Source organism: Oscarella lobularis, chromosome 7 (assembly GCF_947507565.1).
Source record: "Oscarella lobularis chromosome 7, ooOscLobu1.1, whole genome shotgun sequence".
Lineage (NCBI taxonomy): Eukaryota > Metazoa > Porifera > Homoscleromorpha > Homosclerophorida > Oscarellidae > Oscarella > Oscarella lobularis.
The window spans coordinates 3017785-3037975 of NC_089181.1; the positions used below are offsets into that span (position 1 = coordinate 3017785).

Sequence of the window (20191 nt, forward strand, 5' to 3'; positions counted from 1 at the left end):
CGTGCTCTAGTCGCGATGACCTTGCATACACGCCTATTAGTCGTGGGACACCTCCACAAATGAGCGCACGAGACGTCGACGCAGCGAGACTACCAAACTTTTTGTTTGCTAAAAGTCCACTTCACAGCTCGTGGAAAACACGGTTTAATAAGAGCAAGAATACCTATCTATTGGAGTTTCCGTGAAATCTCTTCGCCTCTTCCTTTCTTGTCCGCTGGTAACCGCGACTTGCCATGCGCGATTGGCGCGAAACCGTAGCGCCTGGCGCGCCCACTGTTAAGTTGGACATAGGCTCCAGACGCGGTCAAAACTTCTCTGCATACCGGGACTTCAACTATGCAACACCAAGGATACTACCGCGCACTGCCTGCTTCTAACCTGCGCAGATTTAACTTTTCTAACCTCTCCCGTTTATTTGATATTTCGCGACTTCTACTTTCTAATGAAGTTAAGAACGACTATTCTACTTCACAGAAGCAGCGAAGAAACACTTCGTTTCGATATCGTACCTCGTTGGACCCTCTTACGCGGTTCGTTCTGACTGCGATCGATTCTTACCTTGTTTCAAAACGTCTCGGCTAAATTTGGAGGCGTGAAAGTTGGATTAGAGGCCGTTCGTGCATAGCAACGATTTCGTATCGGAGGTCACGAGACTGTCTGCGCGCGTTCAACCGCCGGACCTGCGCTGCTATTCCACCATCGCCAAGAAGCAAAGGAACGGCTTGTAAACCTCTTTGTGGATCACATTTGCGCTCGTTTGCGTCTGTTAGCAAAATTGTTGTGACGTTGGAGCCGTTGGTCTGGTAATCGACAGAAGCGCGCGTCTGTTTTCCCACGAGAGTGGAACGCGAGGCCACGCCCGCAATAAATGAAAAAGCCGCGCTCGTAACGGTCACTCAAACGTGGCTGGAGTGTGGGGCTTTGCTTCCATGCATGTCTTCACAAAGTGGCGCCTTTTTCTACTGCATGACCCCCGGAAATTCACGATTTGTATTTAGAACTCGGCTAAGCATCACTAGCCAACAGTTTCTTTTTACAGATTCCTCATTTCCATTTCCTCATTTCCATCTCACAGACTAACCAAATCCAAGTAAGCTAAAGCGTATACGCAGCATTTGGAAACATTTACCGGATCAGTCAGTGATCGCTCTATCTTCTCGTGAACTGCTCTTTGAACTGGGGGAACGTTCTCTCGAAATTTCAGCAACTGATTTCGGTCTCTTAGAGAAATTAAAGTCTAGAGAAGACAAGTAAAGCTTTTGGAAATAATTGACTTGCTACTGTACTCACATCAACGGCTACACCGTAACTCTTCACTTTGGCAGCCATTTTGAATCGAAGCTCTAGATCATCAATAATTTTTACGTATTTCTCAATCACCTATTGAACAATGAAGTCTCAAAGACAAATCTGCGTGGCCCATATTGCTCACGTCTCTTGTAGCAGAATATCGATAGAGAATATCAACAACAACGTCCATTCCAATGGCAGTTGTCCACTTATTGGTTCTGAACCATCCCTGGGAAACAAGGAAATAGATTAGCTCTTTGGGTGAGGTAGGGTATCATACTTTAGTTGTAAGTAGTTTTTCAACTTCATCCCATTTTTTCCGCTTTGTTCGAGCAGCCAGAGCTGCGTAAAGATACTGTTTCTCTGAAAGCTACAGATGCAGGATAAAATCGGGTGAAAATGTCAACAAGAAAAGAAGGCACTTTAAAATCCGCTTTGAGCTTCACAGGGCTTTTGATCGAATCCTAGAAAAATGATAGTTATTAGAAGATGAATTCGTCTTTACTCAACCCACTTCTCCTGCTTCCCAATGATAAAAAGAACAGTAGAACAGAGTTGTCATGAGAGGCTGGGATGCAAGGAGACTCTTTCTTGGATGGCTGTTGAAGAGATGATAGGTGCCTCTTCTCGCCAATTCGTCGTCTTTTTTCTATACACAAAAACCAATTATAATTATAATGATTAGTGAAGCATTTGTATTTAATTAAAATACATCTATTTCTATTTGTCTCCCCAGGAGTTCCACGTGTTCCTTCGCCATCTCTCCATAGACAAATGCAACTGGCTTGAACTCTGGCTCAGTGAGAGTTCTACACGTCTCGCTGTAGTGACAAGGACAATGCACTGAACCGAATACCTTTGGCAATCTTTCAAATGCCACAATTGGCTCTTGACAGAACCGATTTCTTTGCACTGCTCGTACTTCATCATCTGGCGACAAATCATCTATTTATTCACGTTCTTTCGGTCTGCATTCCTTACCCATTCATCCTCAGGTCGAGCCAATCGGCTATAGAGACAAGATGAGGAGATGCGAGAGCACTGATTCTATTCAATACTTGTATGTTTTCTCCAATTCCTCTAATCCCAAATCGCCTCGTTGCTTCAAATACGCCAAGTAGTGATTCTCGGCATCTGCATGTGTAATCAAAGCACTGAAGAATAGCTCTAGAAAAGATTTCGCCAGTGGTTGTCCCCAAAGAAAATCAATTCTCACTGTAAGCGAGGGTTCTCTTCAAAAAGAGCAAGACCTTGAATTAATTAAGAAAAGTACTCCCATGAGCTAGAAAATGACAGCCACATTTCAACTTCACGTACAGCCACAATGCAATTCCCGTCGCCGTACTCGATCGCCTTTGCAAGCAAATCGAGTTTCTGCTCAAGACTCTTGTAAAACTCAAGACAATATGGCTAAAGCCCAAAGCACTCATCCTAATTTTAATTAATTAATTAATTAATTAATTAATGCTCTCACCTCGCCTAGCAGCATCCTACGCAGTGTGTCCTCAATACTCAGCGCTTTAAAACGACTCCTATCCGCTTCCTATCGTAACATAGCCCAGAACAAATTAAATCTTAAATTTAATTAAATTTTTTGCCTGACAACTCTACGTACGTCAAGTTGTGTCTGAAGACTCTTCACTTGTTTTTCGAGATCGCGGGCACTTTTCGCCGCCGGCTTCTCGACGGGTTTCGTTTCCCGTCGCTTTACCGTCACCCTAGCGCTTTGAGCTTCCGATGCCGATCGTTTCCAGTCGAACATGAACCCGTCGTCGTCGAGGCGGCCGACGACATCCCTGCGATCGAAGTCGATCTCTTCCGATTCGTTTTTGACGCCTACGGGAAATTCTTCCTCGTCGAAAAAGTTTCTACTGCAAGCAATATTGTTCTACTAATTTTGCCATTGTGCTAATGCTAACTACATACCGGGCGTCTTTTTTCTTCTTCTCGTTCTCGCCCCAGTAGTCGTCGTCCATTTTTCGGTCACGTGCTGCCCTTGACATCATGAGCGCGCACGCGCTTTCGTCATTCCGTGCCCCGACTTCTTCTAACCCTAAGTTCGTCGTCCAGTCTCTGGACTACAAGGCTGTTCCTCGCGCGCGTGGCTTTTTTTACCTTCTTTGGCCACGCCACGGACCAGTCGCGCGCTCCCTTATAACCTAAAGGAGGTACGGCTCGGAGCGATCGAAGTTTGGAGCGCAGCTGCGCAGCGCCACTCGGCCCGGACGTTCGAGCGCCGTTCTTGAAAGTTGGGAAACGTCGGCTTCGTGCCGCCGTTAGAGGAATTTCCTCGCTCGCCCGATTTTCGCAGATCGGTTGCTCTTCAGGTTTATTTTTAGCTGCGCTTTGACCATTTTCCCCGATTGCACATTGAATAGAAGGTGGGACCTTTGTTCTCGCGGGCGCTCTCATCGCCCGGGGGATCGGGTCTCCGCCTTGTACAGTCGACGCGTTTTTTTCCACTCCCTTCGCGATTTTGTGTGCAGGTTCCTTTTTGAAGCCCTTTCCTCCCTTTGCAAAAGGAAAGATGCTAGACTGCTCCGGATGAAAATTTCAGGTGCGTGACTGTTTGCTCATGCGCTCAACGGCAGCTATCGCCTGAGTGCACCGGCTGCTGTTAGGAGCATTGCTCCGCCTTTCTTTTCTATTCATTCCCAAATCAAATTGGCAGTGTCTGCTATTGGTTGCAGTCGATGAATGACTGTCAGCCGAGCAGCGCTGCTACATTATTCATAGATTAATAGATTAATTGACAATATTGTAGATGTTTTGCTTTTTTTGTTTTTGATAATAAAATGACACATTGACTCGCCACTCACCACTTCTGACTTTTTTGACGTCCCCTCAAAGGTTCGTTCTGAGCACTTCCGGGAGATAAGATGTCCTGTTTTACTACCTCAGAGACTTCCCCAGCAGATAGGTGTGAATGATGTTAATATAAAATTTTACTTCAGTTTCTTCCTTTAAGTTATCACCTGTAGTTGACGCACGTTTTTCGTACGCTTGTCTGGCGGCTGCACACTTGCTTCTCTCAGTGGACGACTCGAAACTACTAATCTGTCACGGTAAGACTTCTACCGCAACTTCAGAGTTGCTCCTGCACGCCTTATTATCCACAGACGAGAGCACTGCTCTTTTCTTCTGTGAATCTGTGGGATAAAGTTAGAACCGGTGCTAACTACAGTAGTTAGATAAACGCGTCCTGTATACTTTGCGGTTTGACCTCCCCCCGTGTGAACATCGACACGGATAGTTGCGTACGGAAACCACTGTTTCCGCTGTACTGACACGTCGTTAGAGTCACTCTTTGCGCGCTTCTAATGATTTCTTTATAACAGAAGCATTCCAATGGAGGCTTCAAATATATCCTGTGGAGGACACAGCTTCAGCATGTCTCTTACAAATAGAAACCAGCTCACCGTAATTTTCTCCTTTCTTCAATTCAATTCTGTAGCTGGTGATCTCGCAAAAGCCATGCTATGGATCATGTCGACAGCTGCAGTATTTCTCAATGTCGCCGTTGTGACGTGGAGACTGAGAAGTAGCAGACGAGAATCTATGTCACCGGTATCGTTTCTAATTATCAATCTGGCAACCGCTGATTGTATAGTGGCCTTTTCAAAAATTTTCTTTCTTCTCGCCATGATGACGGTACGCAACGTTTGGTGCCAGCCGGCGGGTCATTACACAAAAACCCTTTGCATCAGCTCAATAGTCGCTTCTCATGGAGGAGCCGCTCTTAGTGCTCTTATCTTAGTGACTACAGCTCTTCTAGCCATCAGAGAGTATATTGGGTGTTGCGGACGTCTGCGATCTACATCGCTCTCTGGAATCGTGATTGTCGTTGCTTTTGAATGGGTTCTGAGCGTTGCCTATTCTGGGGTTACTTCCTGGCAGGCATTTGGTTCATTGCTTTTGCGCGAGGCCAATTTCACCGAATCAATCGACTGGTTATCTTGCTGGACATTCAACAGCGTAAATGCTGAGGGTCATCTTCCAGTAAATATCGCCTCATCAACTTCCTTTTCTATTGTCGTCACTGTGCTGACGGTGGCATACATCACTATTGCAGTGGCAATGTTTAGAGGGAAAATACGTGACGCACCTTCGTCGTCGTCATCTTCTCGCAGCCAGCTGGGAATCCAACTTCTCTTTGTTGCGTTTCTTGATGGAGTGTTAGTTCTTTGCTTCATCATTTGGAACGTTTATTTTCTTGTGAACTACAAATCTACAGAAATGGTTGTCAGAGTGTTCAACGCCACGGCGACGGCGTTTGGATTCATTTTACCTCTTTCCGTTTTGATGAATCCGCTGCTTTTCACTCTGCTAAGAAGCTCGTTCGTGAAAAAGAAAATGAAGACGTTGCAGGGGATCTTTTGTCGGTGTGACCAGTGGCGTCCGAACGAAACAACTCGTCTAATTCCGGATACAACGAAACTATTTCCAGAGACTACAGGCTCCACAAGCAACTCACTAACAAGTTCCATTAATACTTGCTGATGAAACAGTACCTCGTAGACCGTAATAACGTTCAATTTCATCTCGTTCAAAAGTTTTGGTGTCATCTATTAGCCAAACAGAATCCCAATATTATGTATTTCAGTGTGATAACAAAATAAACGAATTTTTTGTGTTAATCCGTACAGTTGATGCGTTTTTTTCAACGGCAGCGCCCGAGTGCGCACCGGCTGCTGACTTTCTACTGTATCATTCCCAAATCAAATTGGCAGTGTCTGCAATTGGTTGCAGTCGACGAATGACTGTCGCCCGAGCGGCACTATTCAATTAAAATTAATAGATTATTGACAATATTGTAGATTCTTTTGCTTTTGCTTTGCTGCTGTAATAAATCAAACGTCAACTCGCCACCGCTGACGTTCGTTTGTACGCCTCGAGGTTCCTTCTGAGCACTTTCGAGACCCTTGAGCCAGGCTTTCGCGTAGACCTGCCCCAGTCACGTCTATGGACCACTGCTATTCATTCTGCTGAGGAGCTCAAACCGTCAAATGACTGCGGCCGTCAGCAAAGCAAGATTTAGATACATGTACTTCTCTGCAAACAGGTGTGAATGACGTTGATATAAACTTTACCTCAGTTGCTTCACGACGCACGTGTTTCGTACGCTTGTCTGGCTTGCACACTTGCTTCTATCGCTGGACGACTCGAAGCTAATCTGTAAGACTTCTACCGTAACTTCATAGTTGCTCCTGCACGACTTATTATTCACAGAAGAGAGCACTGCTGCAGCTCACGGCTCTCTTCTGTGAATCTGTGAGATACCGGTGCTAAGTAGTTAGATAAACTTGTCCTGTGTACTGTGAACTTACGTTTGCCTTCCCCCTTATGTGACGTCAGGCCGAAAATAGCGTCGCGTACGGAAACCACTGTTTCCACTGTACTTTTATACGTCGTTAGTCTACTTTTGCACTCTTTTGGCTCTTTCTTTAACAGAAGCATTTAAATGGAGTTTTCGAATATATCCTGTGAAGGACACAGCTTCAGCATGTCTCTTACAAATCGAAACCAGCTCACCGTAATTTTCTCCTTTCTTCAATTCAATTCTGTAGCTGGTGATCTTGCAAAAGCCATGCTATGGATCATGTCGACAGCTGCAGTATTTCTCAATGTCGCCGTTGTGACGTGGAGACTGAGAAGTAGCAGACGAGAATCTATGTCACCGGTATCGTTTCTAATTATCAATCTGGCAACTGCTGATTGTATAGTGGCCTTTTCAAAAATTTTCTATCTTCTCGCCATGATGACGGTACGCAACGTTTGGTGCAAGCCAGCAAATCATTACACAAAAACCCTTTGCATCAGCTCAATAGTTGCCTCTCATGAAGGAGTCGCTCTTAGGGCTCTCATCTTATCAACTATAGCTCTTCTAGCCATCAAAGATTACATCGGGTGCTGCGGACGTCCGCAATCCACATCGCTGTCTGCAATTGTGATCGTAGTGATATTTGAATGGTTCCTGAGCGTTGCCTTCTCTGGGGTTACTTCCTGGCAGGCACTTGGTTCTTTGCTCTTACGCGAGGCCAATTTTAATAAATCCATTGATTGGTTAACATGCTGGACTTTTAACAACGTAGACGTTGTGGGTCATCTTACAGTTGATATCGCTTCAATGAGTTCCTTTTGTGCTGTCATGGCACTGGCCACGGTGGCGTATGTCACTATTGCGGTGGCAATGCTTAAAGGGAAAATAGGCGACGCTCCTTCATCGTCTTCTTCATCTTCTCGCAATCAGTTGGGAGTCCAACTCCTGTTTGTCGCGTTTCTTGATGGAGTGTTAGTTCTGTGCTTCATCATTTGGAACGGTTATCTTCTTGCAAACTACAAATCTGTAGAAACAATCCTCAGAGTGTTCAACACCACGGCGACGGCGTTTGGATTCATTTTACCTCTTTCTGTTCTAGTGAATCCGCTGCTTTTCACTCTACTAAAAAGCTCGTTTGTGAAAAAGAAGATGAAGACGTTGCAGGGGATCTTTTGTCGGTGTGACCAGTGGCGTCCGAACGAAACAACTCGTCTATTTCCGGATACAACGAAACTGTTTCCAGAGACAACAAACTCTACAAACAACTCACTAACAAGTATCAATTATAGTTGCTGATGAACAGTACCTCGTAGACCGTAACGTTTTCATCAACTGTTAGCCAAACAGAATCACAATAATTTTTTATTTCAGTGTGGTAACAAAATAAACGAATTTTGATTATTGTGGTTATCCGTATACCTGTGATTCTTACCTCAAGAGCACGTGTCTGCTTCCGTCACAAGGCTCCTTAGTGTAGTCTCTAGCTGCTGCATGTCCTTTTCGTCTTGAAGCCTTATCGAGCAACTTGAGACACCGTACTCTTCCTTCTTTCCGTCTACACCAAAATTCGGCACCTTTTCGCTTTTCTCGTATCCGTACGCTTCTGGAACGGAGCTCAAAAATCGCTCGACTTTGACGGCAACAGACAGCTCGTCGTCCGCCCCGGAAACGTCTTCAACACGCGGCTCGTACACGAGTTCAACGATCCGTTCCTTGCCTTTCGACTTGAGCGAGATATCGTGTATAGGATACGAACGCGCTCGATCCGACTCACCGCTCAACCATATTCGCTCCTCGCAAACGAAAATGCATACGTCGCCGACTTCCTGACCAACAAATTCTCCCCTCAGCGCCAAAACGACGTCTCCAATTTCAATTTCGTCCGACGGTCGCACGTCCGAACAAAGAAGCGACGATTTCTTCCACCAGCGCTCAGAAATGGCACTTTTCCTCGCCGGAAAATCGCCCAGACCCGTCGCCTGCATGAGTCCTTTTCCCGTCACGGAAATGAGTTCGAAAGCGGCTCCGACCGGCTTCGTGACGGCACCAATGAGGCCTTTTCCAATACCGGACGCCAGGGAACCGGCTGCTTCGACCGGCGACACATCGCCACCGCGGCCCTTCGTTGTCGACTCCAAACTTCGTACGGGTTGATCGACCAAACCGGCGACGGCACCCAAAAGACTCAAGCCGACGCCTCGGAGACCGGAGGCGACGTTTCTCGGCTGTCGTCGCATTCTCTCTTGCACTTCAACGTGCGCCCGATCCAACGACATCAGCTCGAGATTTCTCGATACGCTCGAAGCAACGTTGACGACCGACGAGAGCGTTCCCGTCGACACTTGACGTAAGCAGGCGGCGACACCCCTTCCCAGACCGGTAACGAACGATTTCGGCCCGCGCGTCAGTCCGTCGTACGGCAAAAGGATTAGATCCTTGACGCCCGAGCCAACGTTGCGGAGAAGACTCGCCGGACTTCCCAGCAAGTCGAGAGAGCCTAGAAGCCAGCCGCCTTTGCTGAGAGTCATCGACACGTAGTGCTGAACGATAGTCTCTGTTAGTATCGTCGACTGGGAATAGACGGGACTGATTTTAAGGCCTTCGAACGAGAGATTCGTCTGATCCGACGAAAGGAAGACTTTTACTGATGCCTTGAGGCTGACGTAGGAGGTAAAAGGACACAACTCTATTTCGTGTAACGCCACTGGAACGGAGCAAATGGCTTGAGGCAAAGGTCGAAGAAACGACGGGGCGTTTTCTACCGCAAAGTCGCCGTCGCCATCCCGCGCCGTTTCGCCGTATGAGCGAAGCAGATCGAGAGTTGGATAGAGAAATTTGTCCTCGAGCAGTAAGACGAGAGAGTCGACTTGAAGCTTGAAGGACGTCGGAACGAAGGCGGTACAATTCGCTGCAGTGTCGAATAACACTTCGATTTGAATAAGAGACGCTGGAGTCCGACGACGTTGGCTGGGCTTCTTGGCTTTGATGCTTGCACTGTACGGATATAAAACGACTGGAAAGTCTATCATATCTGTCGCACGATTGTCCAACTGAGCCGAACCCACGTCGATTTTTAATAAGTGAGACGAGCCGTCTACTTCGAAAGGACGAAAACCGAAGCCGATTTTTTCAACTGTCAACAGAATGAGTTCTCGAGCCAAGGACGCCTGCGTGTCTTTGCACAGTCGCAATGCCAAGTGCTTCACTGATCCTAAAATTTCAAGTTTCCGCGCAACCGGTCGTCGATTGACGTCGGAACTCGACGTGAGACGTGCGGCACTACGCTCGACCGCCGTTATTTCTATGCCCCTTTTCGATCTAAATGTCTTCAGTGTCACGTCACCAAAAGAGGGAATATTCACGCCACTCTCCTCCTCGTACACATCACGCGTATCGGAAACGAAAACGGGACGACTCCAAGCAGCAGGCGTCTCCTTTTCAATCCGAAAACACAGGTAGACATCGTGATCTGGCGACGGCTTACACGTATAGGACGTCGTCCATGTCGGAAATTCATAGACAGCCGACGTATTCGGTTGAATAGAAAGGAGCCCTAGTCTTTGAGCGGCAATGTCTTCGACGACGTCGACGTCGGGAAAATCTTTTCGAAACTTCGACGGCAATCCTTGCGCCACGGAAAGAATGATCGACGTCGCGTTAGAGACGACAAGACGCGGAGACGGATCGTCTGTGATAGTGATGTAGTAATGACCTTGATTGTAGTAAAAGGAAGCCGATAGGGAGTGAAATGCCGCGTCTCGCCGACGGGAAGGAACGGAGAAATTCAAGCGACGAATTGCCGGTTGTCTCAGGTAAAATGGAATGCTCCAGAGCGACGCACAGGCAACGAGAACAGAATCGTCCTGCAACGATTCGGCGAATGTCAAAGAGGGCAGACTCTTTAGAGAAGATTTTTGGCTTTTGACGTCACTGACGAGAAGAGGTTGAAATTGGTCGCTCTTAGCCAACAGCAGCGTCGGATGAAAAGAAGAAAGATGATGGGTCTGAAATAGGATAAAATCTTAACTGCGGCTATAAAACTAAAATTTAATATGCTACCTGAAGAGTGCGAGGATTGCCGAGAAAAGAAATCATCGAGAGCGAAACGCTGCTCGCGTTGCAGACGCTGACCGCGTCGGAAATAACCACCATTGTTAGGTCATTGCGAACGGCTCTACTGACGAGAAGGTGGCTCACCTACAATACAACGACGAGACTTATAACAGGAAACGGAACATAGTACCGTTCAAAGTTCTTAGGCACCTGTGGTTTCTGGGTCTCTACCGCGTAGGTGCCTACAACTTTGTAACGGTACTCTGTGTTGAGATCTACCTTACCTGGCAGTCATTGTTTACTTTAATAGGAACGTGATGATAAGACAGTCCCGTCTGCAAGGAATCGGGGTACAATACCACGGTTCTAGCCACTTCAGTCAACAGCAAGCTTTCCAGAACATCAGACCAGAAACATCCGTCTTCTGCACCGTCTCTCGTCCCCATATTTAGCCCAATACGAAACGGTAACTAAAGAACAAAAAAATGCAATGCAAGGTAAAAGACATGCTGCTATGGAGATACTTTGCAAATAGCGCTGACAGTTTGGCCCGGAGAGATAGCTTGAGCGCATTTTAGGCTCTTGTGATGCAAAAGCAGTGAACGCCCGGTGCTGTTTGTAAAGAGGCCGAGAGGCTGAAAAGTCAGCGTCCAACAGCAGGGAGACGTCTGAAAGAGAACTGTCACGTCCACCGACAGCTGATGATCTCCAAAGCGAACAAAGCAGCTGAGCAGTTGCCGCCGCATAGAACCTTTTGTTGCAGTTGATTTCTCTTTCCTGTGAGAGGTAATCGGTCTCGCGCGAGGGAGATACAAATCGACAAGACGATTTACTTTTCAAAAACGTTTAGATAGGGCCAAGTCGAGTTCGGCATCGTCCCATTGCGAATCCATTCAAAGCAGTCTTCGGCAGGCAAGCCGTGACCGGTCACGACCATTGATGCTGTTCGGGTTGAAGGTTTTTCGGCACCACTACAAACAAGCAGGATTCGCGGATATCTAAACTATGGCACCGCTTGTATGCGACTTACTTGATAAGGCAAGAGAGGCTGTATTTTGTTTCTGGTTGAATAAAGGGAACGTCAAAGGGGACGCCCCGTCCTGGCACCGCGTATCGAGACGGAGACTCGCCTGCTTCCAATTGAAGCAGTAGAGGCTCGGGAAACAAATTCCTGACACGACACAACGGAACAAAAGTAATCTAAAATAGACCAGTTTTTTATGTGCGAGTGATTTAATTAAAACTTTACCTGAAATCTCAATGCATTGTTCTCTCTGACGACAAAACAACCTATGCTGTGGTTGCCAGACATGCCGTCATTCAACGGTACGGCAAAAGTTAGAATAGACGAAAAGGATTTCTCTATCTCGCCTATTGAAATGCGCACCGGGGAAGACCAGTTGGAGAGAGGCGTCAGATTGTCGCCGCTGCTCGCAACGTGCCGAACGATCAGCTCTACTTCAGAAGTGGCCGTCATTAATGGAAACGTCTCGGCCGGTTTCCCGGGGAGTAGTGATATGAGTCGTTTAGTATCGTCTGAAATCGCAGACACTTCCAAGTGAAATAGAAGAAAATTTCGCAACGAAATTCCGCCAGTCAACGTAACGACGGTAGATAGACCCTTGAAGTTAACGTCGGCATAAAAGACGCGATCCTCTTCGACTTTTTTCACAAAATGACATTCAAAGCGCGTCGACTTTTCGACGGAAAACGGCTCGCCTTCGGCACAGTCGCCCCCCGCAACAAGCGACACACTCAACAGATGAGGCAACGTCGAATCCCAGGCCAACTCGGTCACGCATCGACGCTCGAGACGAACCGGACGACGATGCGAGTCGCTCTGCTTCACTTCCAAAACGTCGACACTGTCGTTGCATATTAGACAGTTCGCCGGTAGACGGACATCGTCGGTCTCGTCGCGAAACCATTTGCGCAAGGTACGATTCAATTTCGTTGCCGCGTCGATCGAGGAATGAGCGAGCGTTAGGTAGCATCCGTTCGTCGTTAGCGAAACGTCGGTCATTTCGTTTTCGTCGACAAACGTGCGCCAGTTCTGAAAGTCAACGTGCAAGTCCAAAATTTCGGCGACGATTCTCGTTTCGTTCGTCGTGAAATCGACGTAGTGAATTTCGACGTCGCATTTGCTTTGAAGTCGATCGCTGGCGCAGCGGAGTGCGCGAGAACAACTGAAATTCCAGTCCTTTACGCAGAGCGACATCACTTTGAATTGACGCGACTTCGACGACGAAGGTGCAATTTCGTACGGTACGCCTTCAATCGAAAACGTTCGGCTTGTCGACAGAATGTCGGTTACGTTTAGTTTCAGTCTCGGAATGAAGACTTCAGCGCAAATACAAGGTACCGCAGACGGATCGTAATAGGAGTGAATTTCGATACATTTGACGGCATCTTCCGACGAGAGTCCCTTTGGGCTTGCATCGTCGGAAATAGCAGGAAACGTAGGAATGAATTTTAGTCTCCATTCGCTAGCCACGAACGGTTTTGACGACAAATCGATGTCTTGATCTTCCGGTAGAGAAAATTCTCGACTGGGCGCGTATCGCTGATGAAATTCGTCCCAGTAGTAAAGACAACAAACGTAGGGACTATCTTCAGCAATTTCCATGGCTAACTTGAGACGTCTCAACGATCTCGATTCGGAATAAGTCCACGCAACGGAAAGAGGAAAGCGACTTAGACCGTCGCTAGTGACGACAATTTCGCCGGAAAGAGGTCGTTGCTGTGAACCATCGCCGGGTGACGACGATATTAGACGAAACGGAAAACTTCGAAAATCGTCTGCCGATTCCCAACTCAATGCGTTCGATTTCTTCGATTTGACGTCCAAAGTGCCAGCACCGAAACGCGTACGAATTTTTTCAAATTCGTCGCCGGTCAACGCTTTGACGAGCATAACGTCGGCCGTGCCGACATTCAGTTCGACGGGAGTCAGAGCGAGACGCGACGAAATGACTCCCGTTCGACTGCAGCCAATCGAAGCGTTCAAATCCAACGGCAAAAGGAGGTAATTTCGCAAGCCCGACCAATAGGTTTTGACTAACAGGCCGGACACCACTGCTAATCCGGCACTCGTCACGCCGACGTCGTTTGCGTCTTTCGCCGGATGCAAATCGAATTGAGACTCTGTCAGAGCAACGACCACGCGTGCATCGTCCTCAACTTGCGATTCGAGTAGTAGAACGCATTGAGAAGAGGAGAATCGAATGTGACGAAGACCGACTCCGTCTTTTTTATCATCGACGCTCTGCTCAGACGCCGAAGGCGGAGGAGCATCGCTCGTCTCCGCCTCAAAAATGCAATCGAAGTAAGCAAGAATTTCGTTGCACAGCGTCGCGTTTAATTTCACTTTGAGCGGCTTGTCGATTGCGAGGGATAGATCGGCTATTCCTTCGTCGGCGAGCAGCGTGACCGAAGCGACGATAAGTGACGGCGATACGCCCGAAGCGTTCCTTTTCCCCGAACGAGTGCCGATTACGGAAAACGGATAGAGTGCGTCGTCCTTGACGTTTTCCGCAAACGACTTCCGAGCTGCCTTGTCTAAGGAAGCGTTCAGTCGGCAATCGAAACAATTCAAGTCGAATAACGTCGACGAATTCGATCGCTTGACGCGAAGCAGAACCTCCGCTAAACAGAAACGCAGCAGTGGACAAAACGAAGTCGATGATTCTGACTCCGAGTCGCGTCGATAGTAGATGCTCGCCGCTAGCCGACTTGTGCTAACGAGAACGTCCATGGGAACTATTGCTGCCTGAACTTTCTGAGGCGAAGACGATGATGATGACGATGAGCCAATCAGTTGCTGATAGTTTTCGGCCAGGGACGACAAGAGTTTAAGCTAAGATCGACAGTGTGTCTTGTGCGTTTAGACTGAAAATTCACGTACCTGTCCATCGTTTATTGACATATCTAATCCGCTCTTGCATGTTATCTCTACAGAATGACCGAAGTGGACGGAATGACTCTACGAAAAGACAAACGAACTCACGGCAACGACGTGTCGCAATCGATCATTAGGATACCTTTTTCTCGGTTCTGATAATACTTGAGATTGCTGGAGCTACCACGCACTGAAGCTCAACTCTTTCTATCAACGGAATCAAATTAAGTTGACGCGACACGTAGTCTCTAAAGTCAAAATAGAAACGCATTAGAAACAGAGAACGCCGACGGTATACCCAGCTGATAAGTTCCATTGAAGAGCCGGATTTTGGCTGGGTTCTTCTTCGCTGAGCAGCGCGGTCGAATCGGGAACGTCAGCAGAAGAAAACGCCGGGAGAAGGTCACTCCATTTAGCCGTCCAGAGTCCAACGCTCTGAACTGTCAACTGCAACTGACCATCTTCAATCGCGTGCTCCGTCATCAACGAACCGAGGTCTTGATCCTCCGATGCAACGGGTCTGGGAATGGGATTAAGCGGGTGCGGTTTCACCAAAATCCCAGACACTCCGACGAGAAGAACGTCGTCGTCGCTCGAAGCCGCAAATACGGCCTCCAACTCGTCGAGCGTAAAATTCAAATCGGGAAGTTCCCGCGACGATTTGACGTCACTTTCCGGGATCCTACTGTCGTCTCGACGACCGCCAAATAGATGATGTCCGCCCAAAACGTTGCCGATTACGTACACGGGAGTCGCGCATAGAACAATTCGCAATGGAACGACGGTCCCCGAGACTTTCGTCGGAGGAGTCGATCGTCGCGTCGATTTAGAGCGACTTTTTTCGAATCGGTGTTGAAAACTAAGCAAGACGGCATTGCGATAATGAGGTCGATCTTTGATGACCGGCGAGCTGAGAGATTCACGAGACGACGACGACGACGACGACGACGCGGAGAGCAAAACGCCGCCGTTTGAACCCGGCCCCCATACGTGATTCCTACGTAAACGGGATCAGCGTTAACGGACGAGGAACGGAGCGCGATGGCTTACTGCGTCTTCTTAAAGTGTTTTATGCTCATTCCTCCGAGTGAGAATTTTCCGTTGGCCGACGCACTGGAAACGTCGACGGATGCCGCGACGTCTTCCACTTCGAGACGCACGAGACATACCGGTGGTCGTGGCGACGTTGTTTCGCTCAAATTGCGACCGTATATGTTTACTGTTAATTTAGGCAAAGCCAACTGGAACCAGAACTGGAACAAATCGAGCAGAGTCTCTCTTTGATTTTCGTCGTTGACGCCACCGCCAATTTGACTCGCTTGTGGTGAATGGAAGTCGCTCGACCAAAGAACGGGATCGTCTCTCGTGCTCGCTCTAAATCGCTGTTCACTGTCTAAGAATCCGACTTGATTTGCAGCGTTGTCCGTTTTCGGAGGAGAAGAATATAGCGAAGCTGCTAAAGAAAAGCAACAGAAAGCGGAACTGGCAACACGCAGCATCAGTTCAATCTATAGAAAGTATTGCTACACTTGTCAGATCTCTGTATCCCATAAACTGACTCACTTGTTTGCGTGATAGTTCCACTGTTGGCGCTGACGACGTGATGTGACCACATAGGCTGAGTGGCGAATGAGAAAACGTTGGCACCGCTCCTCCGTCGCCGCTTACAGGTGACGACGCCAAAGTGACGTCGAACGAGAACGGCCGAATGAGAAAAAGGCACTGACGCGGTTCAAGCGAATAGACGCTCAGATTTTGACACCGGACGGTCCACGGCAAAGTCGTCAAGTCAGACATCGGATGAGAAACTCTCTGCTGGAATTGATGCGAAGTGACGTGCAATTCCGGCAGGCAAGCAACGAAGGTAGACGGAAACGACGACGATTCGAGTGCCCGTCTATAAAACGATGGTATGTCTTGAATCAGATCATCAGACAGAGACGTTGTTCCAGATAAACAATCCGACGATGGCAAAAACACGGCCAACGGGGCTACTTTCAACTAGAAAAACTCTTCATAGATGCCGTTGGAGAATGAATAAAAACCTTAGTATGTTTACCTTTATGTTTAGTTTCGAAAGTCGGTTCCACAGTGACAGGTAACGCTGAGACCGATTTTTCGCCGCTAAAGCACTGCCCGTCTGTGATTCTCCCATGGAGCTGATACTTTCAACGGTACCGCTATCCACTCTTTTGACGCCTTGTGGAAAAAAGTAAAAGAAAAATCAAGGATATGAAATTTTTGTACTTTTTGGCACGGATAAGTTTGGAAGATGTTCGGGCTCGATTTCACGAAGTAACGTCAAAATCCACGAGTACAGTTGATGATCAACGTTTACAGCCATTCCTTCCATTTCGAAAACAAGAGTCGATGCAGCACTGCTGTCCAATTCGCCTAAAGAAAATTCAATAACGCGACGATTATTAACTCGAAGAACTCCATACCAGTTTCATTAAAAAGCTGTTGAATCTCAAATGAAAGCAAACTCTTTTCATTTACCTTCTTCAATGCGCTTGAGGGTAGAGAATAATCAACGTCTGTGGAGACGTTCTCAGTCGACAATGGGCCAAACAATACCGGAACGTAATGATCTGAAACCAAAACAAATACGATAGTTTTACTTGGGCTGTCTTTATATTGTTCTTCTGCACCCGTGCTCTTTGAGATAACCAGGCCCACAGAGCCGATCTCTGCGCTCTTTGAATGGCACAAAAGACTCGAAGAAACTCTCAAAAGAGCGTCGGACACATTAGCATGTAGGTATCCTGCAAACAATCAAATAACGACAAGGATTGGATATAGCACGTGTATTACTCGTACCAGAGCCCGGTTTAGGTTCAATAACGTCCAATTCTGAAGTTACGCCGGTCATCACCTTGGATACATGGTGCACAGCCAATAGGCATTGGCTGCTTGTTGCCTGCAAGGATAGCGAATTCACAGAAATGGTTCTTTCCATTATAACATTGTGCTTAGCAATCCTGAAGAAAGCGCTGTAGAAGACCGAGATACTGTTTCTTACAAATTCGCCTACCAAGACTTAGGAACGACAGCGGTTTTCGTCATCATGTCCACAGAAGGACAAGAAAGCAACGCGTGTTCCTCTCTCAACGACTGAAGAGCGATTTGAATGCCTTCGACCTATAGCTCCACACTAAAACCATATTCTACGAACCTCTTCGAATTTACCTTATAGTTGGATATAAAGTAACAATGATCGGGCACTTGGGCATCATGCAGCACATCAGGACATCCAATTGTCAGTTGGTCAGGATAAAACGGCTTCCAAGCGACCACATCCAGCTGCTTCACTTTCAAATTAAGCTCGGATCCTCCTTTCGGAACAGCCGAGGCTAAGGTGACGTCGGCTCCAGCGCAAATTAGACGAATTGATTTCATGCATACACCCAACGAAGCCATCAAATCGAAATCATAACCGCCGTCGACGTACTCCTTGCGCAACCGTCTCGCCGCTTCGCGAGTCAACTCTGCGAGAAGAGAAGAAAAAACATATCCAGTCCAAACACGGAAGTACACAGAGAACTAATGGAAAACACATCCTATTGACGCAGTTCTCTGTCATTAGTGCGGTTAGAAGGACACACAAACAAGCGGCGGTCTCTACTTATTCTATTTAGCTTACCCTGAACCGAATCTCGTCGCGGTTCGACGTTTGGGTTCCAATTGGAACCCACTTGCACGAAGTCGACGAAAAAACGTCTCGTCGCTTGCGTGAGCGCCAATCGAAGTCGTCCGAAGCGAAATAGCTGTTCGGTCGCTTCGCGATTAGGATGGAGAAGCCACTCGAGACGGGACGCGTTTCCGTCCGGCGGCTTGGGCGGAGGCGGCGACGTATTGCGGTATTGAAACCAGACGGCTTCGAACGTCGCCGCGCGAGTGGATAGACTATGGGGGGCGTAGGGGGACGGCGGCACCGTGTCGACGCTCGTGCCGACATCCGGATTTAGATAAAAGAGCGACCCACGGAGATGATTCGTCGCGTGCGAGTCGGCACGACCGCACGAAAAGAAAACGTCCTTTAGCAAAGAAGCGACGAGTTATTAGAGAGATAATTAAACGTTGAGGGGGATTTACTTTGCAGTCGGACTCGATGACGTCCAACTTAGCGTAGGCCATCGTTTCGGGTACGAGGCGACTTGCCGCGCCCGCTACGCCCAATGTATAATCGAAAAAGTGGTCGCTCTTATTTGTCACCATGGCGACGTTGAAGAGATCCAGAAGCATGACGGGACGAAATGCGTAGTTGGAATAGAGCATCAATCGACTGGAGGGCAACGTCTCCATCATCTTGTACAGGAACGTCGCGTGATTGACGTAGAGTCCGAAACAGGTGAAGACGGGCGAACGAGAAACGGACGCAGTCTTCTGGGCATCATCTATAAAAAATAATGAAATAAAATCAATATAATATATATATATATATTTTTTTTCGTACCTGCTGTGACCAGTGAAAGAGCCCACGAAGTCCATCCCTGCTTTTCTTCGTCTCCACTCTTCGTCATCATCGTCGTTTTCTCCTTCGCACGAGCGACATTCGGGAGATAGACGGGCATGCCGCTGCCGTCCAAATTAGATCCATAATACAAGGCGATGACGCGTTGGACGAGACGCACGAACATAGGCAATTGGAAATCGCTGAGAGCCAAGTTGAATTGTTCGATTAGCACGTCAAAAGTATTTCCGGATCGAATTTCCGGACAGGACAAATTAGAATCGCTACTATTATTATTATAGAGGAGTCGAGCCTGGAAACAGCATTTGTACAAGAGCGGCTGCTGATAGCAGAGAATCTTTCCGGCGCTATCTCTTTTGTCCAAGCAGGCGGTCAAATTTTGCACGTCACAAACTTGTCTCCGAGTCTCGTCCGAACGAGAAACGTCCACAAAGGCTCTCGTCCAATTGCAATCCGTCGGATAGACCTCGGCCTCTTGGATATTAATCGAGAGCAGCACGTCATCTTCGATGTACTTAAAAACGACGTTCTTGAAGGCGATTTGCACGTTGTTGACAATTTTATTCGTCCAACTCTGAACATATCCTGGAGGTGCAGATGATGTGGGTGTGGTCGTCGTCGTCGTCGTCGTTGTCGACGATGACGACGATCCATCGTCGTCCGACGACCGTTCTTTGAGTTTGAAAACGCATTCGAGCGTTTCGACGGTGATTTTGACCGGTTCCGAGCCGAGTGCCGTCCACGGCACTTTGACGCGCAATTGGCGGATTTTGCCGCTCACGAGACGGAAGGGAAGATCGAACTCGGATTCGACGACGTCGAGTTTGAGCTCGAGATTATTGAGCGAGACGTCGCCTTGCCAGAGCGAGAGCTGGAAATCGGACGGCGCGAGATTTTTGACGTATTTTTCGATGTAGGTGAAGAATAGAGGAGTCAAGTAGCGTTCCAACATCGAAAAGGCACGCTCGCGACAAAGCGAAGGGGACGAAAAAAACACGGTTGAATCTCGAGTTGATATCAAATCTACGAGAAGCCCAACGCTAAAAGTAAAAGAAGTACATCCCCCGCCGCGATGTGTGTATGTACGTTAGTGCATGCGAAAGCCTTTGATTATTAGATTGCAATTGACGCACACGTGCTTCCCCGCGCGGTATTA

General features: G+C 47.7%; 3 protein-coding genes across 5 annotated transcripts; 1 reads left to right on the forward strand and 2 right to left on the reverse strand.

Annotated features, from left to right (window-relative positions):
* Positions 1-967: 967 nt before the first annotated feature.
* Positions 968-3297, reverse strand: LOC136189616 (spermatogenesis-defective protein 39 homolog). 2 transcript variants are annotated; one of them, XM_065977628.1, is made up of 16 exons: positions 3217-3297; positions 2906-3161; positions 2765-2833; positions 2608-2700; positions 2507-2540; positions 2349-2457; positions 2272-2299; positions 2147-2220; positions 2003-2099; positions 1805-1939; positions 1713-1754; positions 1571-1660; positions 1433-1519; positions 1291-1380; positions 1130-1237; positions 968-1076 (listed from the first exon to the last, which is right to left on the reverse strand). In XM_065977628.1, the coding sequence occupies exons 1-16, from the start codon at positions 3294-3296 to the stop codon at positions 1059-1061; spliced, it is 1410 nt and encodes a 469-aa protein (XP_065833700.1). In that variant the 5' UTR covers position 3297; the 3' UTR covers positions 968-1058. The 2 variants fall into 2 exon arrangements, with proteins under 2 accessions (XP_065833700.1, XP_065833701.1); XM_065977629.1 differs by having other exon boundaries at positions 2906-3158; positions 3217-3281.
* Positions 3298-4275: 978 nt separating this feature from the next.
* LOC136189617 (uncharacterized) lies at positions 4276-5997 on the forward strand. Its single transcript, XM_065977630.1, has 2 exons — positions 4276-4355; positions 4629-5997. The coding sequence occupies exon 2, from the start codon at positions 4639-4641 to the stop codon at positions 5788-5790; it is 1152 nt and encodes a 383-aa protein (XP_065833702.1). The 5' UTR covers positions 4276-4355; positions 4629-4638; the 3' UTR covers positions 5791-5997.
* On the reverse strand, positions 5868-20039 carry LOC136189615 (intermembrane lipid transfer protein VPS13B-like). 2 transcript variants are annotated; one of them, XM_065977627.1, is made up of 27 exons: positions 19018-20039; positions 18657-18958; positions 18205-18598; positions 17751-18049; positions 17596-17702; positions 17382-17542; positions 17213-17326; positions 17006-17152; positions 16809-16955; positions 16621-16760; positions 16125-16562; positions 15612-16069; positions 14860-15558; positions 14704-14809; positions 14568-14645; positions 11913-14519; positions 11694-11863; positions 11497-11634; positions 11188-11440; positions 10948-11133; positions 10670-10807; positions 7917-10614; positions 7695-7865; positions 6823-7634; positions 6618-6771; positions 6402-6559; positions 5868-6342 (listed from the first exon to the last, which is right to left on the reverse strand). In XM_065977627.1, exons 1-22 carry the CDS (start codon positions 19985-19987, stop codon positions 8044-8046), a joined length of 10623 nt encoding a protein of 3540 aa, XP_065833699.1. In that variant the 5' UTR covers positions 19988-20039; the 3' UTR covers positions 5868-6342; positions 6402-6559; positions 6618-6771; positions 6823-7634; positions 7695-7865; positions 7917-8043. The 2 variants fall into 2 exon arrangements, with proteins under 2 accessions (XP_065833699.1, XP_065833698.1); XM_065977626.1 differs by having other exon boundaries at positions 5868-6559.
* Positions 20040-20191: the final 152 nt, after the last annotated feature.

Excerpts from the sequence above, each read along its gene's own strand:
- LOC136189616 (XM_065977628.1), bottom strand. The coding sequence starts at position 3,296 with ATGATGTCAAGGGCAGCACGTGACCGAAAAATGGACGACGACTACTGG. Across the intron at positions 2,300-2,348 it reads GAATTGGAGAAAACATACAA|CCGATTGGCTCGACCTGAGG; the intron begins GTATTGAATAGA and ends TTGTCTCTATAG. Across the intron at positions 1,661-1,712 it reads AGCTCAAAGCGGATTTTAAA|CTTTCAGAGAAACAGTATCT; the intron begins GTGCCTTCTTTT and ends CTGCATCTGTAG.
- LOC136189615 (XM_065977627.1), bottom strand. The coding sequence starts at position 19,987 with ATGTTGGAACGCTACTTGACTCCTCTATTCTTCACCTACATCGAAAAA. Across the intron at positions 18,050-18,204 it reads GCGACGAGATTCGGTTCAGG|AGTTGACTCGCGAAGCGGCG; the intron begins GTAAGCTAAATA and ends CTCTTCTCGCAG. Across the intron at positions 10,808-10,947 it reads AAGTAAACAATGACTGCCAG|GTGAGCCACCTTCTCGTCAG; the intron begins GTAAGGTAGATC and ends GTTGTATTGTAG.
- LOC136189617 (XM_065977630.1), top strand. The coding sequence starts at position 4,639 with ATGGAGGCTTCAAATATATCCTGTGGAGGACACAGCTTCAGCATGTCT.